This window comes from Onychomys torridus, chromosome 9 (genome assembly GCF_903995425.1).
Source record: "Onychomys torridus chromosome 9, mOncTor1.1, whole genome shotgun sequence".
In the NCBI taxonomy this organism is placed as follows: Eukaryota; Metazoa; Chordata; class Mammalia; order Rodentia; family Cricetidae; genus Onychomys; species Onychomys torridus.
Genome location: NC_050451.1, coordinates 31,749,188 through 31,767,667, shown reverse-complemented (window position 1 = coordinate 31,767,667; position 18,480 = coordinate 31,749,188). Strand labels below are relative to the sequence as shown.

Sequence of the window (18,480 nt, the reverse complement as noted above, 5' to 3'; positions counted from 1 at the left end):
GAGAAGAAGCAAGGTCTTACATATGGCTTTCCGTGATCGTGGTGGAGGGGAAGGCAGAGATTAAAGGCAGCAACCTGGAGCACACAGCCAGCTAGGTTATTTGGCTCCTGACAATTACTCTAGAGCTGGGAAAGGCAGGAGAATTTGCCACTGGACTGTCTGTTGATTGGTATTGTGTAGCCCTTGACTTTTCAAAGAGTGCTAGAGTATGAAAGGGGAAATGCTGCTTCCACATACATTCCATGGAGCCAATTTAGGCAGAACTGTGTGTTGCATTGAAGAAGATCATGATTTTGTTTTGGCATTACACAGATCATCAGAGGCTTTCCATACAATGAAGACTACCAGAACTCAAATGGTCAACTTGCTGCTTCCTCTGCAAAGGAATATCAGAGGTCCAGGAGCTAAAACATCTCCACATTCCAAAGCCAATGAACTCAATAAGTTGTAGACTGTGTCTCCTTTCTGTTTCCTAGAGTCTTCTGCGTGTAAGCCAAGACCCAATGATGATGGCTGTGTCCATGAGAGCACTATAGCTGTAGGTCACACAGAGAAATACTGGCTTTAAAAACTACATCTGGTTAGATAAAGGGGATCTTATGCCTTGAGTAAGTTAGAGAAGTTTAGAAACTTATATTGTTTAGATTCTAACATGCCTTCTTCATTCTCCCTCAATTAACCAACATTTTTTTTTTCTCAAAATAAGCACATGGATCCTCCAGGATACTTAACATTCACAAAGGAACTACTGGGCATTGAATAAAGGAGAAGTTATACTTAAAAGCAAGGAAACACTATAGACTGCAGGGAATAATTGCCACTTGTCTCCAGAAAGGCAGATACTTACAGTCCCAAAGGAGTACTCAATTAAATCTCCAGAAAGTACCTTCTTGTACAGAGAGAGGCATATATATATATATAGATAGATAGATAGATAGATAGATAAAATACAATCAATGCATTCCTCTCTATGATTATATATAAAAATACACATTTTTACATATAAACTACTGGTGCATATCATATATATCACAACTCAGGAATATATATGTAGCCTATGTTTTTCCTCCAAGAGAGGAATTCAAGCTCCATAGCAGGGGAAAACAAGTATAGTTTATCAGAGGCAAGCATGGCCATGACCCCCAATGAACAAAGCATCTAAAGCTAGAATGGTCACTACTCCAGCCTAATCCATGTCCCTTAAAAGGCCTTCAAGAGAAACACACTGTTGTCAAGGTCTTATTTTTGACTGGAAAAATAAGACCATGTCCAGAGCTTGCTTTAGGCTGGGGGATGGGTGGATGCATGGAGAGTGGGCCCTGGGCTCTCTCCAGCTCCTGGCTACTCTACAAGGACTGTGTTGGGGCATGAGCGAGTTGGGGCATGATGTAACTGCTACATGCAACACGAATACCAAAAGGAAAATGAAACTGAAAGTGTACAGGAAAAAAAAAGTATCTCATCTAGAGAAAGACCAGGAGTACTAGACTCTGGGCTGCTGGGAACCCGTTTTACTCACAATAGATCACTACCAGGGTGCAGTTAAAATAGAGTAGGGGCCGTATTCCAAGGCAGCAAAGAGGAAACAAAATAAATCAAAGATACGTCAATGATTAGAAATTAAAGAAAATCCCTTCACACATATCAATCTAGACATGACTTGCCCCTGAGGAGACTACCCTTGGCAACTTTTCAGAGGCTGAGAGGGAGAGTGTAAATCATTAGACCAGGTTTGTGATACAGAACAAGAAAGTGAGCAAATGGTAGAGTTTGAGAGCTTGCTCCTTGGCTAGACTTCTGAATTGGACTTGCTTCCTGGATGGATGGAGAGCTATGAAGAGATGGGAAGAAACGCAAAGGTTAAACTATACTACCAGCAGGGGAGCTCCACAAATGCGATGTCCATACTCCATACTTCTCTGATAGAGGACATGAAACACTGAAGGTTACTAAATGAAAAGGAATGGAGAAGGTAGGGAGGGACTGGGGAGGAGAAACTGGATAGGAACAGGAGGAGGGTTAGGAAATATATGCAAAGTCTGTGGACTGTCATTAACTTTGTTCTCATGCTGTTGTATCATTTCATGGGAAATTATCCATTGCTGCACTAACAGGTTTGGATAAACGTCAGGCTGGGTTAACTGTCCTTTCCAATTTTGAACACCAAGAAGTACCTGGCCAGTGGCTTAGCACTGCCCCAATACGCTATTAATGATGCTAACTTATTTCTCCTGAAAGTTTCTTCACAGCCAAACATATCTTCTCCAATTCCTTCAGTGCCTGACCTTCATGAGATGGTTTATATTCAATTATTCATTTGATTCTAATCCTCCCATACATATTTGCATCCTGCCCTCCAGGCTATGGCCTTTTAATTGGGAATAACAACATTTGGACGATTCTGATTATTATCAATATTGAGCACACAGCCCATGGCCTTGTGACACTGAAGAGCAGGTTGGCAGAGGCAATCCTTTTGCAGCAATTGTGTTCTCCACGATAGGAGATTCTACATTTCATTAACTTAACTTACTGTGATGGAAATGAAGGGACTAAAGATATTGTAAATAACACTGCACTTTTCACAACAGACTGGAACTAAACTTCTGTTGCTTGCCTGGAACAAAGCTGGAAAAATACCTTGGAAGTCAAATCCTTATTTGTAAGGACTTTAAAAGGGGTATGCCATAATGTATATGGTGTCCTATGAGAGACATTCTAATTTCAGGGAGAGTGAATCAGAGAAGTTCTCTCCTCTTGCCTTTTCCATTCTGTCTTCCAGAGTGAATCCTCCATTCAGATGCAAAGGAGAGCTTTGAAACTGAGAACTGATAATGTCATTTCCTTTCCTGAAATCACCTGGTAGCTTTTGGGCATTGGACTAAAATCTAGCTTCTCAGCATCATCTTTGCCTTCTTGTATAATCTCACTCTGTACCTCTCCCCCCAGTGCCACAGACCCCAGCAGCCTTCCAGCCATCCTCTAAATGCTACAATGGCTACCTACTTTTGATTCTAGCCCCTTGTTCTTCTCCCCACCCATGTTTTCACCCCCACTATTACCTCCCAAAGGACCTATCAAGCTATGAAGAAGTTGCCTTCACATAAGAGCCCTCACATCCTCAGGTGGTCTTCTCTCTCTTTTAAGCCCATGAGGCTCTATGAATTTATATATATAAATATAGGTTTTTTCAAGACAGGGTTTCTCTATGTAGCTTTGCACCTTTCCTGGAACTTACTTGATAGCCCAGGCTGGCCTCAAACTCACAGAGATCCGCCTGGCTCTGCCTCCTGAATGCTGGGATTAAAGGCGTACGCCACCACTGCCCGGCGAATTTATACATTTCTTAACATGACATGGGTTTGTCTCTATTTGCTAGATGGAAGGTTTGGAAGGGATCTCACTCGACATTCCATCATGGTACCAAGATGAGACCATGCATGAAGACGTTACACAAAGCCCAGGAATGGCTGCTCAATTAGTACACCATCGCCTTGCCACTTCACTAAGACTCCAAAGGGATGAGTTGGCTTATAAAAACACCCTTGCATAGATTACTGGCCTCAACATTCTCTCACCCATTTTTTCCCCATCATCATTATGGGAGTTTCCTTACAGAGTTTACCCTCTTGTTCTGGCACTCTCTCTTGTCTGCTTCTATCCTCAAGATGGCCTGTTTCCTGTTCCTTCTAATAGAAATGAGCCTGAAGATGCCAGCTGTGTTTCTAAGTCCCAGGGTGAGAAGGGGAGGGGGAGAGACCTAACCAGATGGTGACCTTTCTTCTTCATCTTAAACTCATTCATATGCTCTTCCTTTTGGGTTGAATCAGGAAATCCTTCTGGGTATGGTGACAGAGTTGGGGAAAGAAAACCATGGATCCTAAAAAGCTGGCCTAAGCTGGTGTTTGGAAATGAAGCAGAGAAGACGTCTACAGAAATGTCTCTAGACCAAGTACTGCCCATTGGTGTTTCCCAAAAGACCAACTTATTAATGTCCAGGCAGTACCATCCTATATCTTACTGTTTAACAAGTCCCCTTCAAGCAGCATAGTTACAAGACCCTCAGGTGGCATATTCCTTTTGACTAGTTTCTTCTTGTAAAAAACGTATTTTGTGAGGGTGACCTTAAATAACTCTCTTCCGATTCATTTAACTCAAGGTTATCCTTCTTCATTGTAAGAAAGATCAGGGCACTGAGACCACAGCACCCAGACAGGCCTCAGGGGACTTGAATCTATAAATAATGGCTGTATAATTATCAGCAGTTTCATCCTCTCACTAAACATGGATGGGTCATTGTTTCTTTAACTATATTAAATATACCCCTGCTAGTTATATATAGGGTTATGGTGAGGATCAAAGCAAACATCACGACGAGCTTTTGGAACCCCAATTCACCATTGAAGGGAAGGTAGCATTGCATTCATTTTTCTCTAGAGTTCAGAACAATCTCCACTGGGCTGTGTGGTTCAATTGCTGCAAAAGGTTGGGCCTCCCCAAAGCAAAGACCATTCCCAGCATGGCGTCAGTGGAGCTCATAAGCCAGTGTTACTGAGTCACCACTGAGGGGCTATAGTAAAGCCGGGGTAGAAGACAACTGAGGCAAACTATGCCGGAAGTTTCTGAGCTCGGTCCAATTCACCCATAAAGCAATGTGCTAGGGGATGGCCTTTAGGTATTAGTGGCTAGTAGCCTTGTTGGGAACAGTGGTTTTGTCCTGGGGTGATCTAGGTCTGAACCTACAAGAATTCCAATCAAAAGGAAGTCTATTCCTTTTATTTTGAGACTGGGTTCTAGGACTTACTTTCCTTCTAGGACTACATATAGACTTTTAACTTGGGACCCGCCCCTCCCCCCCCCCAACTACTAGAAATCACAACATAAAAAACATCCCCTCCTCCAAAGCTGTAGGTATCTTCCATTTTATCCATGATGTTTAACTCTGTGGGCCAGAGATGTCTACTTTTAGAGAAGTGGACAGTAGATACTAGCCTCCTGCCTGGCACTGACAGTAATTTTTTCATCTTGTATTCTAAGCAAGGACTGGTATTTGTTTCATGTTTCTTTAAATGGCTGGGTGAAATACCTAAACATATTCATGAGAACACTTGGTATTTAATGTTCCTCTAATAGGAACAGGAGAAGGGAAAGGCATTTGGGGACGAGGAAGGAGAACAGGGGGGAGGGGAAAAAGAAACACTACTTACGCCGCCTGCAGCCACATTTTTTAATTCTTTTGGGATCTGTGACGTCATCATGACAGGCCTTGCAGTAAAAAAATGCCCTGGAGAAAGAGAATGGAAAAACTGACACGTCTCATAACCCACCCAAGTCAAATGAGTACCACGTTTCCCCCAGGTGGTGCCAAATTAATGAAACATGCCAGCCCTAATTTCCTTTCATCTCTTGAAAAGTTTAGACATTTGCAGGCGGAAATGTTTGTTGTAAGACCATTCATTTCAAACCCAGGATTCTGGGATTGGAGTTGGTGCTTCTTTTTATAAACTTTTATTTGCAAAGGAACGGGGAGAAAGGTCTTGCTGGTGTGACACACTAGGCCTGTGACTGTCATTTCTGAGAACAGCACTGAGTACTGGCCTTTGGAACACATGGGTAATAGCCCTGAGTCTTTGGAGTGTACTTTAAAAACACTTCTGAAATCCCCATAGTCTACTGAAATATATATTAAAGGGCCGAAAGGATGGCGGCTCTCAGTCAAATCTAAGTATTACCTGCGTCACTTCGAAAACACCTTTCCTCATCAGCCAAAGGAAGAGAAGCCTGAGAGTCGCTGGAATGGAGGTACCAGAGAAACAGGTCCAGTGGTTCCTGTCAAACTTTCTCCTGAGATTCAAAGCCCATTTCACCCCAAAGCTGGCTAGATCCATTCCCATTATATCCTTCTCCGAGCACATATAATGAATAAAAGTTTCGCTTTCTCTATAGAGTAAGACTCAGCTGATCACTGGAATGAGGTGAGGAGAGGAATGGTGGGTAGAATCAGGCCCAAGAAGGAGCAATCAACAATAATAACAAAGTCCCCTAATCTGCCTTATGTGTCAATCTGGGACTCCAAAATGAACTGGCTGTGCCAACACTACTTTCCATGATAAGAACTAAGGTGATTTGCGAAATACTTAACATTAGTATCCAGAGGAATTACATGGGGACCTGGGTGGGCAGGCTGTGCCCTTCCAACTTGAACTGATACAGAAGCATGGACATACATTCACTCAGCTAGGAACTTTCAGCACAGGAGACACTAAGTGACAGGAGATACCCAACTTCCTGCAAATATATTAAACAAGCCTTGTGTTAGATGGTTCTGCCTAGCTAAGTTAACGTGAAATGCTTGAACACATTAGGCAGTCTGGGCTAAGGTGTGACATTCAGTAGGTTACATGCATTTTTAGCTTAAGCTCTTTTCAAATTGTGATGATTTATTGGGATGTAACTCCATCATAAGTAGAGAAACATCTGCTCTGAGGAGCTAATAAAATTTACTGGAATAACCTTCCAACCTTCTGGATCCAGGAACTAACAAAATCCTGGGCTTAAGGCCTTTACCACTCCCAACATGAAACTGAGTGCCAGGAATAAACAGGGCCATTTCTCGATGGAGGCTAAAGAAATAAACACAATTCCTAGGTTCTTTTATGTTTTCCACAGGGTTTACATTTCCACATCAAGTCCAATGCTCTTTCAATTCAAGGGGCTCCTTCACCATTTCTTTAAATGTCTGACATCATCCTCTTTGCAAGAACAGAAAAAAGCAGCAATTTGCTCTGCACAGCACTGTGGGTAAAAAACTGTCGGATGGAGGTCTGCCTTGAAACAAGAGAGACAAAAAGAGGCATCCACTTACTTGGGGCAAGTAAGTTCCCATCCACTTCCTCTGGCCATTGTAGTTCCCCTTAGATGCTCTCATGGGTAATAATAATGCAGCAGTAATAACAGCTAACAAACTACAGGCCCGGTGCTGCTCTATGCATTTAAAAAGCATGAACATATTTGATCTTCAAACAACCTCTTTGAAGGAAGCTTTATTACAGATAAGGAAACTGAGCTGGGGAGAGATCTTCTAAGTGGCAGAGTCTGAATTCAAGTCCAGGAGCCAGAAGTCTTAAATATGCTTCTCTAAAGAGATGGAGAGATGAGCCAAATGAACTAAAGACAGGTTCTTTATATTAAATGTTTTATTTTTAACTGACAAAACTCTCTGTATTTGTGATACACAATGAGATGTTTTGAAATATGCATGTGTGTGTTAGAATGGTGAAACCAGGCAAACCAACACCTATTCTTTCATCTTCTTGTTTATTTTGTATGTGGAGTGAGAACATTTAAAACCTACTCTAAAAGAAAAAATGCTAAAAGAGATTTTCATGAATACAATACACTGTTGTAAAAACATCAACCTATGGGCCAGGGAGATGACTCAGCAGGTAACAGCACTTGCTGCCAAACCTGACAACTTGAGCTTGCTCCCTGGTCCCATGCGGTAGGAGGAGAAAAGTTGTTCTCTCATCTTCCTTCAAGGTGAAAAAGTTCTCACATCTACTCAACACAAATAAATAAGTAAATGCAAAAATAGCCTATTTTAAACCAACTGTGGTCACGACATTTTGCAATCATCTTTTGCATTTATCCTCTTGTTTAAATTAATACTTTATGTCCCTTGACCCTCATTCCCCCAGATGTCCCTGCCCCAGCTACTAGTAACCACCATTCTACCCTGTGTGTCCATAGGCTTGACTTTTTTAAGGTTTCACATGGCAGTGAGATTGTGGAGTGTTTGTCCCTCTATGGCTGGCTTCTTTCACTTAGCCAAACAAGTGCTACAGTCAGATGTGGTTAAAGAGGGAGATGAGCCAAGGGCTAAAGGTGTTCATGGTCCCATGAAAACATCTGCTCCAGAGGAAGGAGGCAGATTCTTTAAACCACGAGTTAATTTTTGCTAAGTGACAGTTCTTTGGGAGCTACCCCACCCAGGTAAGTCCCCATCACATTCTCTTGGCAATGCCCTTTGCTACAATTATGCACTTGATCCTGTAAACTCAGTGATCCTGGGAACAAAGCCCTACTGGTCTTGGTTGAAATCCCTAACTATGGATTCCAAGGGCCACTCCTGGTGTCTTCTCTATTCTCCTGATGTTTGTCTTCTCACTCCAAAGCAACTATCATCCCCTTCTTCCCCAGCTTACACATCAACAGAAAGACCCCTTCCACATCCTGCTAGGCTGGCCTGAGGGTCTCCTTGTCCTTGGTTGCTCTTCGTGACTGGCTAAAGGCAAGAGTCAAAAGGTAACTAGAGGTGGGAAAGAGTGAGCTTGTTCTCTAGTGAGTTGTGGGATGACAACAGACACATTTTCCCACTGGAAGGCAAAGCTCTCACTAGGCAGCCATCACTCCTACACCATGTGCTCTCCTCCTCCAGGCTTCCACCTTCTTCCCCTGGTCCCTGCAGTTGCAGGCTGAAAGCAGATCTTACCTGCAGCTGCCTGTGAGATGCTCTGCCATCTCCTACTGATTTTAATCATCTTGCTGTCCACCAGTTTATATGACCCCTTTAGAAAATTTTGCTCTTGTGTCCCACTAAAGTGAAGCATTTGTTCCCTGCCAGGAACCCCTATTGATGTGGCCCCATATTTATATCTTTAGCGCTCTTTTCCCCAGAACTCCAGACTCTTGGATCTACCTGCCTTTATGATGACTTCACAGTGTGTTTAGAACCAATCTCCCCATTCACTATGGCCCACATAAAACTCATCAGTTCCTACCATGCCATCTTCCTCTAGGTTTCCTCATTGCAGCAAGACATCATCATAATCACCATCACTTTGACTCTTCACTGCCTCAAGCCTAGGCCTCAGCCTTGACTCTTCCTCCTCCCTCACTTCTATGCAGCTCAGGGGTGCACACTACAGGCTCCCCAGAGTGGTCCAAATGGGAACCACACACCTCCAGCACAAGCTGCCAGCATCTCTCTACACCATTTGACAGTCTCTGGATTATCTTGCCTTCTCTCCTACTCCATCTCAGGCAGGGAGATTGTTCTTTGAGAATATAGTTCTCATCACATCTCAACTGTATTCAAAGCATCAATATGTGTCATTCCATAACAAAGCCATTCTCTTTGTAAGTGTCTAAAGAAGGAGATGCGGCCTTTCCTCCGGTCTCTTCCCACTTCTATCCCCTGGTACTCTCCTGGCCATGCTGCTTCATGTTGTCTAAATGCAATGAACCGTTTTTTCCTTGCCCATCTGATCTTTGCATGGAAGACTCCTTCCCTTCACTTTTATTTCTGTTCAGATGCCGCCTCCTTGGAAGAACAGTTTTCACTGACACTCAATTGAAATCCTTTCTTCTTTTATTTTGAATGTTTTAAGAACCTGAAATTCTCTCTTCTATAGAATATGAACCTCAGGACAGCAGATAGGCTCTCTGATTTCTCCCAAACATTAATTAATATGCAGATATTTGATTAATGGTAAATGAATAACTTTTAGAATGCTTCTCAATTTGGGGTAGTCTATGTTCTGAGAAGAAACCAGAAGTAGAGATTTTAATATAAAAGCAGACACCTTCTTTTAAGTTGGCAACTAATCTATTATTTTTAATTATGATTCAAACAAAGTACATATCTGCTAAAGAAAGTGAAACAGACACTGGACTATGTTCCAGAGTTATTTAAAAAGGGGAATATTTAAGGACAGCAAAAAACTAATAAGTACCTATCTCAGAGTAACCTCTTACTGGGAGGAGACGGGTTCAATCCTCTCTAAACCTGGAACCTCAAAGATTCTATGATACAGGCTCCACTAATTTATCTTACTGTGTGTTGTTTTGCTTTGTTTTTTTCACAGCTACAGCCGTGGGTGGAAACCCAATAAAAGATCACCATAATCTAGTTTCCATTATTTTTTACATAACTTGTTTGGTTTCAGTCAAATTTCCAATGTCCTTTCTGTGGTTTTCTGTACTCTTCATCTATCTGAATCCCCTAACTGACAGCACTTTCTCTGAGACATCACACACCATGGAAAATTACAGGCTGCAGTTTGCAGCTGACAGTGTCAGCATGTATTTGTGAATACCATCAAGCACGGGAACAAGACATATTACATTCCTTAATTTAGGTGGTAATTTGTTTCCTGAACTGCCTGGTGTTTGTGACATTCATTAGTGAGAGATGCAGGAGGAAATAGAATTACACAAATGGGAGCTCAGGTTGCATTTGCTATCTGGGAGGTGTGCATGATGCATGGTCAGCTGCGCTCCCAGCCTACCATGCTTCCAGCTGAGGTTCTGCTTGAACTTTCCATGTCTCACATCTGGAGGAGGATAGAACTCTTCCAGAGTCCCTGGTGGTGGTACTCACACAGACACCCCACTTTCCATTCTCACCTGAATATCCATCTAAGGATAGTCCTCATGAACTATCTCAGCATATTTTTCTCCATTAACCGGATAGAGATGTATTTCTCTCACATGGTTTAAAATGTCAATCATTTTCCAATTTGCAGAAGTAAACTTATTGGAGAAATCAGTTAAAAAACAAAAACTCAAAATCCCCAGGGTTCTTTTCCCTGGAAGCTTTTAAAACTAGTAATCTAAAAACCTGTCTAAAGTCCTACTTGTTAGAGTTGAGTGGGTAGAAAGAAAATCATAAGCCTGGCTTCATCATATATTGTTCTATATTAGCATATCAAGATTTTGCAAATACACCCTGTTATTTCTCACCAACACTGTGACTTGGCCCAAGCTGCTCAACCAAGCCATGCTTTAGTTTCCTCCTAGACAATAAAAGAACTGTAAGGCTACAGGTGACTGGTGAGGTCATAAACACACAGAAACTTATTAGTGCCCAGAGCAGTGGTGGTGCAGAGTAGGCTCTCAGAAGGTGGTGGTGGCCTTTTAAAGACAAGAAAGGCCGAGTTCTGAGCACTTTGTAAGAATGACTTATACTTCTGGGGTTCTTGAGGTTAGTAGAAAGACTAAAGCACACCTAGCATGGGCCTGACTCATTAGAAGACAATTGATATCCACAGAGCACTTAACACCTACATAGTCAGTGTTCACTTAAAATACCTAACACAATTGTTTAGCTGAGTAACCTTTCTGGCTTACTTATATCATATTTTCTGAAAGCAAAAGTTTCCAAGTTGGTGGAATAGAATCAAATATAACAGCCTATATTGATGTGCAAAACCCTATGGTCCCCCAAGTTACTTAAACAGACATAAAGACTAATAAAAATTTCATGAAATGTTGAGCATGGTGCTTGCCTCATACTAGACCCAATGAGTCTTGACAATTGAAACTGACAGCCGGGCGGTGGTGGCACACGCCTTTAATCCCAGCACTCAGGAGGCAGAGCCAGGAGGATCTCTGAGAGTTCGAGGTCAGCCTGGTCTACAGAGTGAGATCCAGGTAAGGAGCAAAGCTACACAGAGAAACCCTGTCTTAGAAAAACAAAACAAAACAACAACAACAACAAAAAAAAACCACCAACAACAACAAATAAAAAAACAATTGAAGCTGACAATTTTAACCTGTGCTTAGAAAGTTGCAAACACAAATATGGGCAGTTTAATGTTCTATCTAAAATTAATCCAAACCATTTGAGGTTCTACTTAGCACCTACTGCAGAAAATCTATAATATACAAGGACATTTACCCAGGAAATATTAAGAAAATGATCTCAGACAAGGGACCAGAAGTCCTGTGACTCTCCTTCAGAACAGGCAAGAATCAGAATGACTTGAAGTCGCTTCTGCTTTCTGGGACTCAGTTTCCTTCCTTGTAAGACGAGGGAGCAGATAAGTAGGTTTCCTGATCTAAAATTTGACTATTCTGACTTAAAGACTGGGAACTGGCTGTGGGAAAAGCTGCCCAAGGAAGTAACGACACTAGTTCTGGAGTTAAGAGTCTTGAAATATGGGGCGTGCAGGTCTCAGTAGATCAAGGTGTCTGTGGCTGGACCAGAAAAGAAGGCAGATGAAAAGAAACTCTTACCTTTTAACTTCTTTGGCATCACTCGCGATGAAAAATCCTAAAGTACCTTCTTGGATCTTAAGGTGGTTCCCAGGGTTAATTAATATTCTGCTCAGTGAACAGAGACAAACAAAGAAGACACACGTATGAGCTCCAGTTCAGGATAAAACCTGGATGGTAACACTACCTACCCTGTGTTTAGATAGGGGTCCCACTACCAATGCTTGCCCTTAGATTTTCCCTGAGAGCCTGACATTCACTGCTCCACACATCTAGTTCAATCATGCCATCATTTAGCTCCAGGGGGTACACTTAAATCAAAGATCTAGGTCTTAGGTTCTGAGTTTGCTTAATGGAGCTACTTAGCTGCTCCCAGAGGCACCCGACTGGAAGCACAGGTCTTCAGGATGTATCCCATTTTGAAACTGATTTTGATGGCCAATGTTGAAACATAGCTAGCCTAATGAAGCTCTATGTAATACCCATCCTCTCTTAGGTGATATAGCATTCATGGGACCCCTATATATATACAGAAACATACACATATACATACCACATATTTCCATGGGGAATGGTACAAGACACCTATGATGTATTTAATGCAGCATGAAATTGCACATCTTTGGAACTTTGATAAGGACATGGAAGTAGATTCCATGAAGAACCTGATCTACACAGTGATAAAGAAAGCTATTATCTGCCAGATATACCCAATGATTCTAATCTGCTTTTGATAAAAATGGATGGGTTGTGTGAATAAGATGTAAACATAGCATTTCTGCATGGCCTTACAAGAGCTAGAAATAGATAGTTATGTTTGGGATGGCAGTAGAGATAAATGGATCCTAATCTAATAAATGGGAGAAACAAGCAAGTTTCTGCAGATCAAAAGCAGAATAACAGGTGTAGAATTTAGCTGAACACGTGTAGAATTTAGCAACCTGGCGTGAAGCACAAGCCAATGACAATATTATTTGATCTGAAAAGCTGGTGATTAAGGTAAGAGACATTTGGGCTCAGGCTAAAGGAAGCCCCCAGCTGGCCAAAACAAAATGGGGGAGGGTAGAAATTAATACGTGATCTTTGTCTAGTGGTAATACCATTCCAGAAAAAAAAACAAAAAAACAAAAAAAAAAAAAACAAAAACAAACAAACAAACAAAAAAAGTCTTGTCAAAGGAGCCCTCTGTCTGTAGTAAAACAGGCAGGGCCCAGGCAAGCTTCTGCTTGCTCTGTTGGGAGAATTCTGCTCGGATCAAGATGCAAAAGCATCCACCATTACCCATACCAAGACCTGACAGCGGGAAGTGGGGCTTGTGCCATTACTACCATCAACACTAAATGATAGCAGAGAGTGGAGAGGTGACCGCTCCGCCCCAGAACCACCAGCAGCAAGGAGGTTCCTTCCACATCAGAAATCAGCAGTCTACACTACTGGGCTGGCAGTTCACATGAAGGACACACTGCTAAAGGCAGAGGTTTTATAAAGACATCTTATAATTACCCCTCTGCCAACTCCTGCACTCATATCCCAAGCCCTCTGATTTAGCACAATCATGAAGCAAAGGGGTCAGAGATTACACAGATTTTCACAGTTAAATAAATGTAAAAATTTATGTTTGTGTTCGTCAAGATGCATGAGAGACTATACAGTTTATATCAATTTTCTTTTTAAAATCCATTAAGTAAGGCACTTTAGGATCACAGGGTTCTAGATTTTTGTATTTTTGGTCTCATTTTCCTGAAAGGCAGTTCCTATGTGACTGCCTCTGCAATCAGAAATTGGGTCCCTATTCTAGCATTGAAGTGATAATTTTGGATAAGTTCCTAAACCTCCCAGAAACTCAATGCTTTTCCCTATGTGAGGAGTGTTAGCACTAACAAGCCTTTTGTCAAAGAACTAAGTAAGATAATGCCTAAACAGCTTGATACTTTTTATTTATGGTTATTGCTATCATTTTATTCTTGGAAAAATGTCCAAGAATATTCCATTTCATCAGAGGTCTCCTGGCTCAATGGATTGGAATACTGTGCTTCTTATCAAAAATATCCTCTGAGATGAAGTTATAGGATTAAAAAAGTTATGCATGACAGAATAATTCATGAATTAGTCTATTAAATTTCCACCCACTTCTGTAGCCTTAAAAGTATATTCTTAAAAGTTTGGGAAGTCTCTCTCTGTTTTGATAAGAATTCACATAAGGATGGAAGTAGGGCTCCTGAGTAGGGTGGACGGGTGGGGTCCTATCATGATTTGAACAACAGAATATGAAAGGTAAAATTGGACACACATTGTCTTGGTGACATATATGCCCAGAGACCTGTGTTTTCTTCCCTCATGCTTTGTACCACATAACCTGTCCCCCAGCGATCCAGCTCACTGCATCATTGTGAAATGTGAGGATCTCGGGTTTCTATCCAGAGAGGCTTTTCATTTCCTCTGGTCTTTATCTGCACTGAACAAGAATTGGCCTGCAGTAAAATCAAGGATGGGCAGTCTAGAGAAAGCAGGTCAAGGTAATTTACCGCAGTCTTCAAGCATCTTTTAATCAAGTCAGTGGGCTAGAGAGGAGAGGCTGGATGATGTTGGAGGTCACCCTGGTGTTCAAGTCTCAGGTTCCCTAGCAATCAGTGTCAGTAAAATACTTAGGTGCATGTGTCAGCCCTAACCATTGTGTCCTGGCTTTGGAGGCAGCTAAGTCTCACCCTCCTAATCTATAAAATGCAGTGTATATTCCCTGGCTGACAATGTTCCTAAGAGAACAAAGGCATACAGTCTATGCATTAAGAACACATCACGTCCCTAATCTTTGGTTTCTATAAAGCAAGATGACTAAACATGTCAGAGTAAACAAGACCTCACACTTTCACTGGCTTGCTCTCCATTTTGTCTTCAATGCTAATTGAACCCTTGTAAAGGTACAGTCTCTGCAACATCTAGAAATAGGCTACTACAGATTCACTTTGGGGTACACAGAGTCACTCCCATTCCTTGAGTTTTAGGTGATATGATATAGTGATATGCAGGTGATACACGGAATCTCATTGTCCCCAGAGCTCTTGGGATACCAAAATGTCCTCATGTGCTCTGAGGAGGACAGGAAGATTAAAATTATATCTGTATGAAGCATTAGACAGGTATAAAGTTTAGGCTAAGACAGGCTTGTGGGGGCGGGGGAAGGAGTGGCTGGATGAGGGATTCAAAGAATGAGCCCAGCCAGCCAAGGAAAAAATGAAATATACACTCCATAAGTACAAGGTACTCTGTGCCATAATGGTTATGTTGAGTTCTAAGGGTGGTGAAGAACGGGCCCACAACATATGATGTTTTCTGTGTAACCTGTGAGTTTCAAATACTCTTTGGAGAAATACATTCTTGATTTTAGTATTTCAGCTATCATACATGTTAGCTGCATTTCAAATCTAGAGCATTTAAATAAAATGTTAGCCCTCCTCTTTTTGGAAAAGTAAAATAAATAAGAATTCTAGGCAGTAATAACTTTGTGCTCTCCCTACAAAAAGCCTTCTAGACTTCAATTTTGCTATTGACCTACTGGGAACATGTTAATTTTTTTTCAAATATCTCTGCTCTTTTTAGGAGACTATTCAATGACAAGTTTGTTTTGTTCTTATGGCTGCCAAAAGTCCTCCTCCCCAAGCACCACTTTTAATCAGTTCTCTGGATCCGATTTTGTCAAAGTCATAAGCTTATCAGAAATAAAACTCAAGATGTGTCATGTAGAAAATCAAGGAAATCTCCAAGAGAAGTCTCCTATCAAGAGAGGCTCCTCTTCCTGTATATCCATTAGCAGAATTCCAACAAGGACATCTTGGCAGGAGGAGACATTTCCCCATTTCAAGGAAGATATAAATTATCCTCTTTTTACCATGACCTTGCTGATTTTAATTGAAAACGCCTAGTGACAGCTGGCAGCACAGGGTTTGTTGTGGTACCATCTCCAAGGATTCTCACTCATTGCTTTTTCTAGTTCTGCAGTAATGCTTATTCTTTATCTACTTACCCTCCCTAGGAGCAAAACACACACTTTCTGTAGGGAACCACTGCTGATTAGAAAGCTGAGAAACAAGATTTCTGTATTTACTTCTGAGTTTTTCTTAGCAGTTCTACATGCCATAGGCACTTTCTAGCTCTATAGAATGAATGAGAAGCCTGCATCATAGTCATTGGCCTCGGTTCTCAAAGTTTCTCCTTTTCTCTCCAATAAATGAAAGCAGCAACTACTGCAATTCCCATCAGTCAGCCTGATTAAACAAGTGACCACAAGTCTTCTTGTAGACTGGCCACCAAGCTAATGAGTTCCCAGAGGTATTAAGTATAAATATGCAAATATGTAAACAGTCACTGAGGCAGATGGAGCAGTTGGTTTCAATACTGAAAGCACAACTTGCTTAGAATTGAAATCCATGTTTCTGATTGCAGAACACATCCACACAGAATGAGTTCTACCCAATAGGGCATGTCTGTTTCAGGGCCCAATGGGAGATTTTTACATTGAGTTTTGTTTTATTGACCATCTTATGCTTGAACTAGGGGCAGATTGAAAAAAATTCAGGACTGGGTAGGGAGAAATATTCTTTTTCTTCTCTCTAATATTTAAGGAACAACAGCTGACGAACCATTAGTAATCCTTCCTTCAATCCTCCTATACCTTACCTTTATTTGGAGAGATGGTCAATGATTGGTAATTCAACTGAAACAGATACCTTAAGGGAGAATTTAATCCATTATGGACAAATAGAACAGGTGTGTGTGTGTAGTTTCATTTCCACCCACCCCCTGTGAGGCATCGTGTACCATTCCCCAAGCAATTGAAGAAATATCACAACTTCCGTGAGGGTAGAGCTTATACTTGAAAGCACTATAATCATAGCTGTGTCTAGCACGCTAATGGGACTTCATTAAAGACAGTAAGCAGGTCAGAACCACTGAGGAGCCCAGGTCATGCTATGCCCAGATGACTCACACCACTGGGAAGAGAGGTCTCTCTGATCACTCAAGTGCATATACAATTACTATCAGCAGGAACTTGATCTGAACCAATTGATGTCCCTCTCAGGAAGTTCAACTGCACTGTGGTTTGTCGTGTTATGATATATCTTAGAAAAAAAAAAAAAAAACCCAAATCTCAAACCTCATCACTTCTCTGGAACTTTCCATTTCTTCTGGGCTTTACAATAAGTGCTGCTGGAGTCCCACAAAACTAGACACATGCATTTAAATTAGAATATGTGGAGAAGACACAGTTGTGTAGTCCATGCTTCCATAATGCATAGGCCTAGTTCACTTACATACAGAGACACCATAATCAAGGTTGCTCCCAGTTGGCCAGACTCAAATGACCATCACTGTGGTCCTCAACAATATTGGCAATATCTGATTTAGCCTGAGTACACATGGATAATCTTCAGAGTAAAATTTCAATATATTATATTATATTATATTATATTATATTATAAGAAGGCGAGCTACTTGGGAAAGGATAGAGAGAGCGGATCTAGGAAGGATTACACTGGATATGTGGTCCTGGGAGCAAGCTGTACCCTCTGGTACACTTTCAGACAAGTCATGCCTACATCACAACATGCCTTCACCACAAAGTAAAAGGACCCAAGTCCAAAAGCCAACAGCAGAGGTGCAACCACTGTGGACCTTGGAAGATGCATAGTGTTGCAATAACTTCTCGCAGTTGGATCATATCAATAATACCAAACTGACAGGAAGCCACCTCTCTATATTCACATCTACTCAAAAAATATCACAGAAGAGCTGACATTGGAAAGAGTCCCAGACAACACAAACACAAGTATAAACACAAACACAAGACAGTGACTACACCCATAGAGAGAAACATGAACAGGCTGGCTTCATAGTAGTCTCTTTGCAACAGTACTGTCTTAGAGAGTGAGTTATGGAATAATTATGCTGGAAAATGGAACAACAACAAAACAATCACCCCCAAACCCAAATAATTAAAAAAAATGCCATTGAGGATAACTTAGTCATGCTCCATGCAACACAAAACAGCGGCAAAACAGGATGAAGTAACGTGAGGAACGCTGAGATACTTCCTATTAAGAAATGTGCCCAAGCACACAAGGGGAAAAGAAAGCCATGAGTTTGTCCCAACAAACAGTGCCTATTGTAGAACACAAATGTGACAGCTAGGCAGTCTGGTATCAGCATTTTAGGTCTCTACAAGAGCACTACTCAAGAAATTAGATAGTCAAAATGAAATCAACCCAAACCAGTACAAGGAAAGGGAGAGGCACAAGGGCTTGGTCTCTGTTTTGTGGATAAAGGACAGAAACTCTGATCTACAAGGTGAAGACTCAACAGAGGGGTGAGGAGGTCACTGGGAATGTGGATATGGGATGAAGACAAAGTGGTGCCCGAGTCTGATAGACACCAGGACAACATCAGGACAATACAGAAACAGACACAGAGGGCCGGAGAGAAACATTC

General features: G+C 41.5%; 1 protein-coding gene across 20 annotated transcripts in view; it reads right to left on the bottom strand.

Annotated features, from left to right (window-relative positions):
* Positions 1–18,480, bottom strand: part of Kcnma1 (potassium calcium-activated channel subfamily M alpha 1) — a 701,946-nt gene that overhangs the window by 129,227 nt on the left and 554,239 nt on the right. For 12 of the 20 annotated variants that reach the window (XM_036199296.1, XM_036199299.1, XM_036199301.1 and 9 more), the window contains 2 exons: positions 12,019–12,105; positions 5,208–5,284 (listed from right to left, as the gene is read on the bottom strand). In XM_036199296.1, the coding sequence (XP_036055189.1) occupies positions 5,208–5,284; positions 12,019–12,105 (164 nt within the window). Of the gene's footprint in view, positions 1–1,519; positions 1,529–5,207; positions 5,285–12,018; positions 12,106–18,480 lie in introns of all 20 variants that reach the window. The other 8 variants (XM_036199286.1, XM_036199287.1, XM_036199292.1 and 5 more) reach the window with 1 other exon arrangement.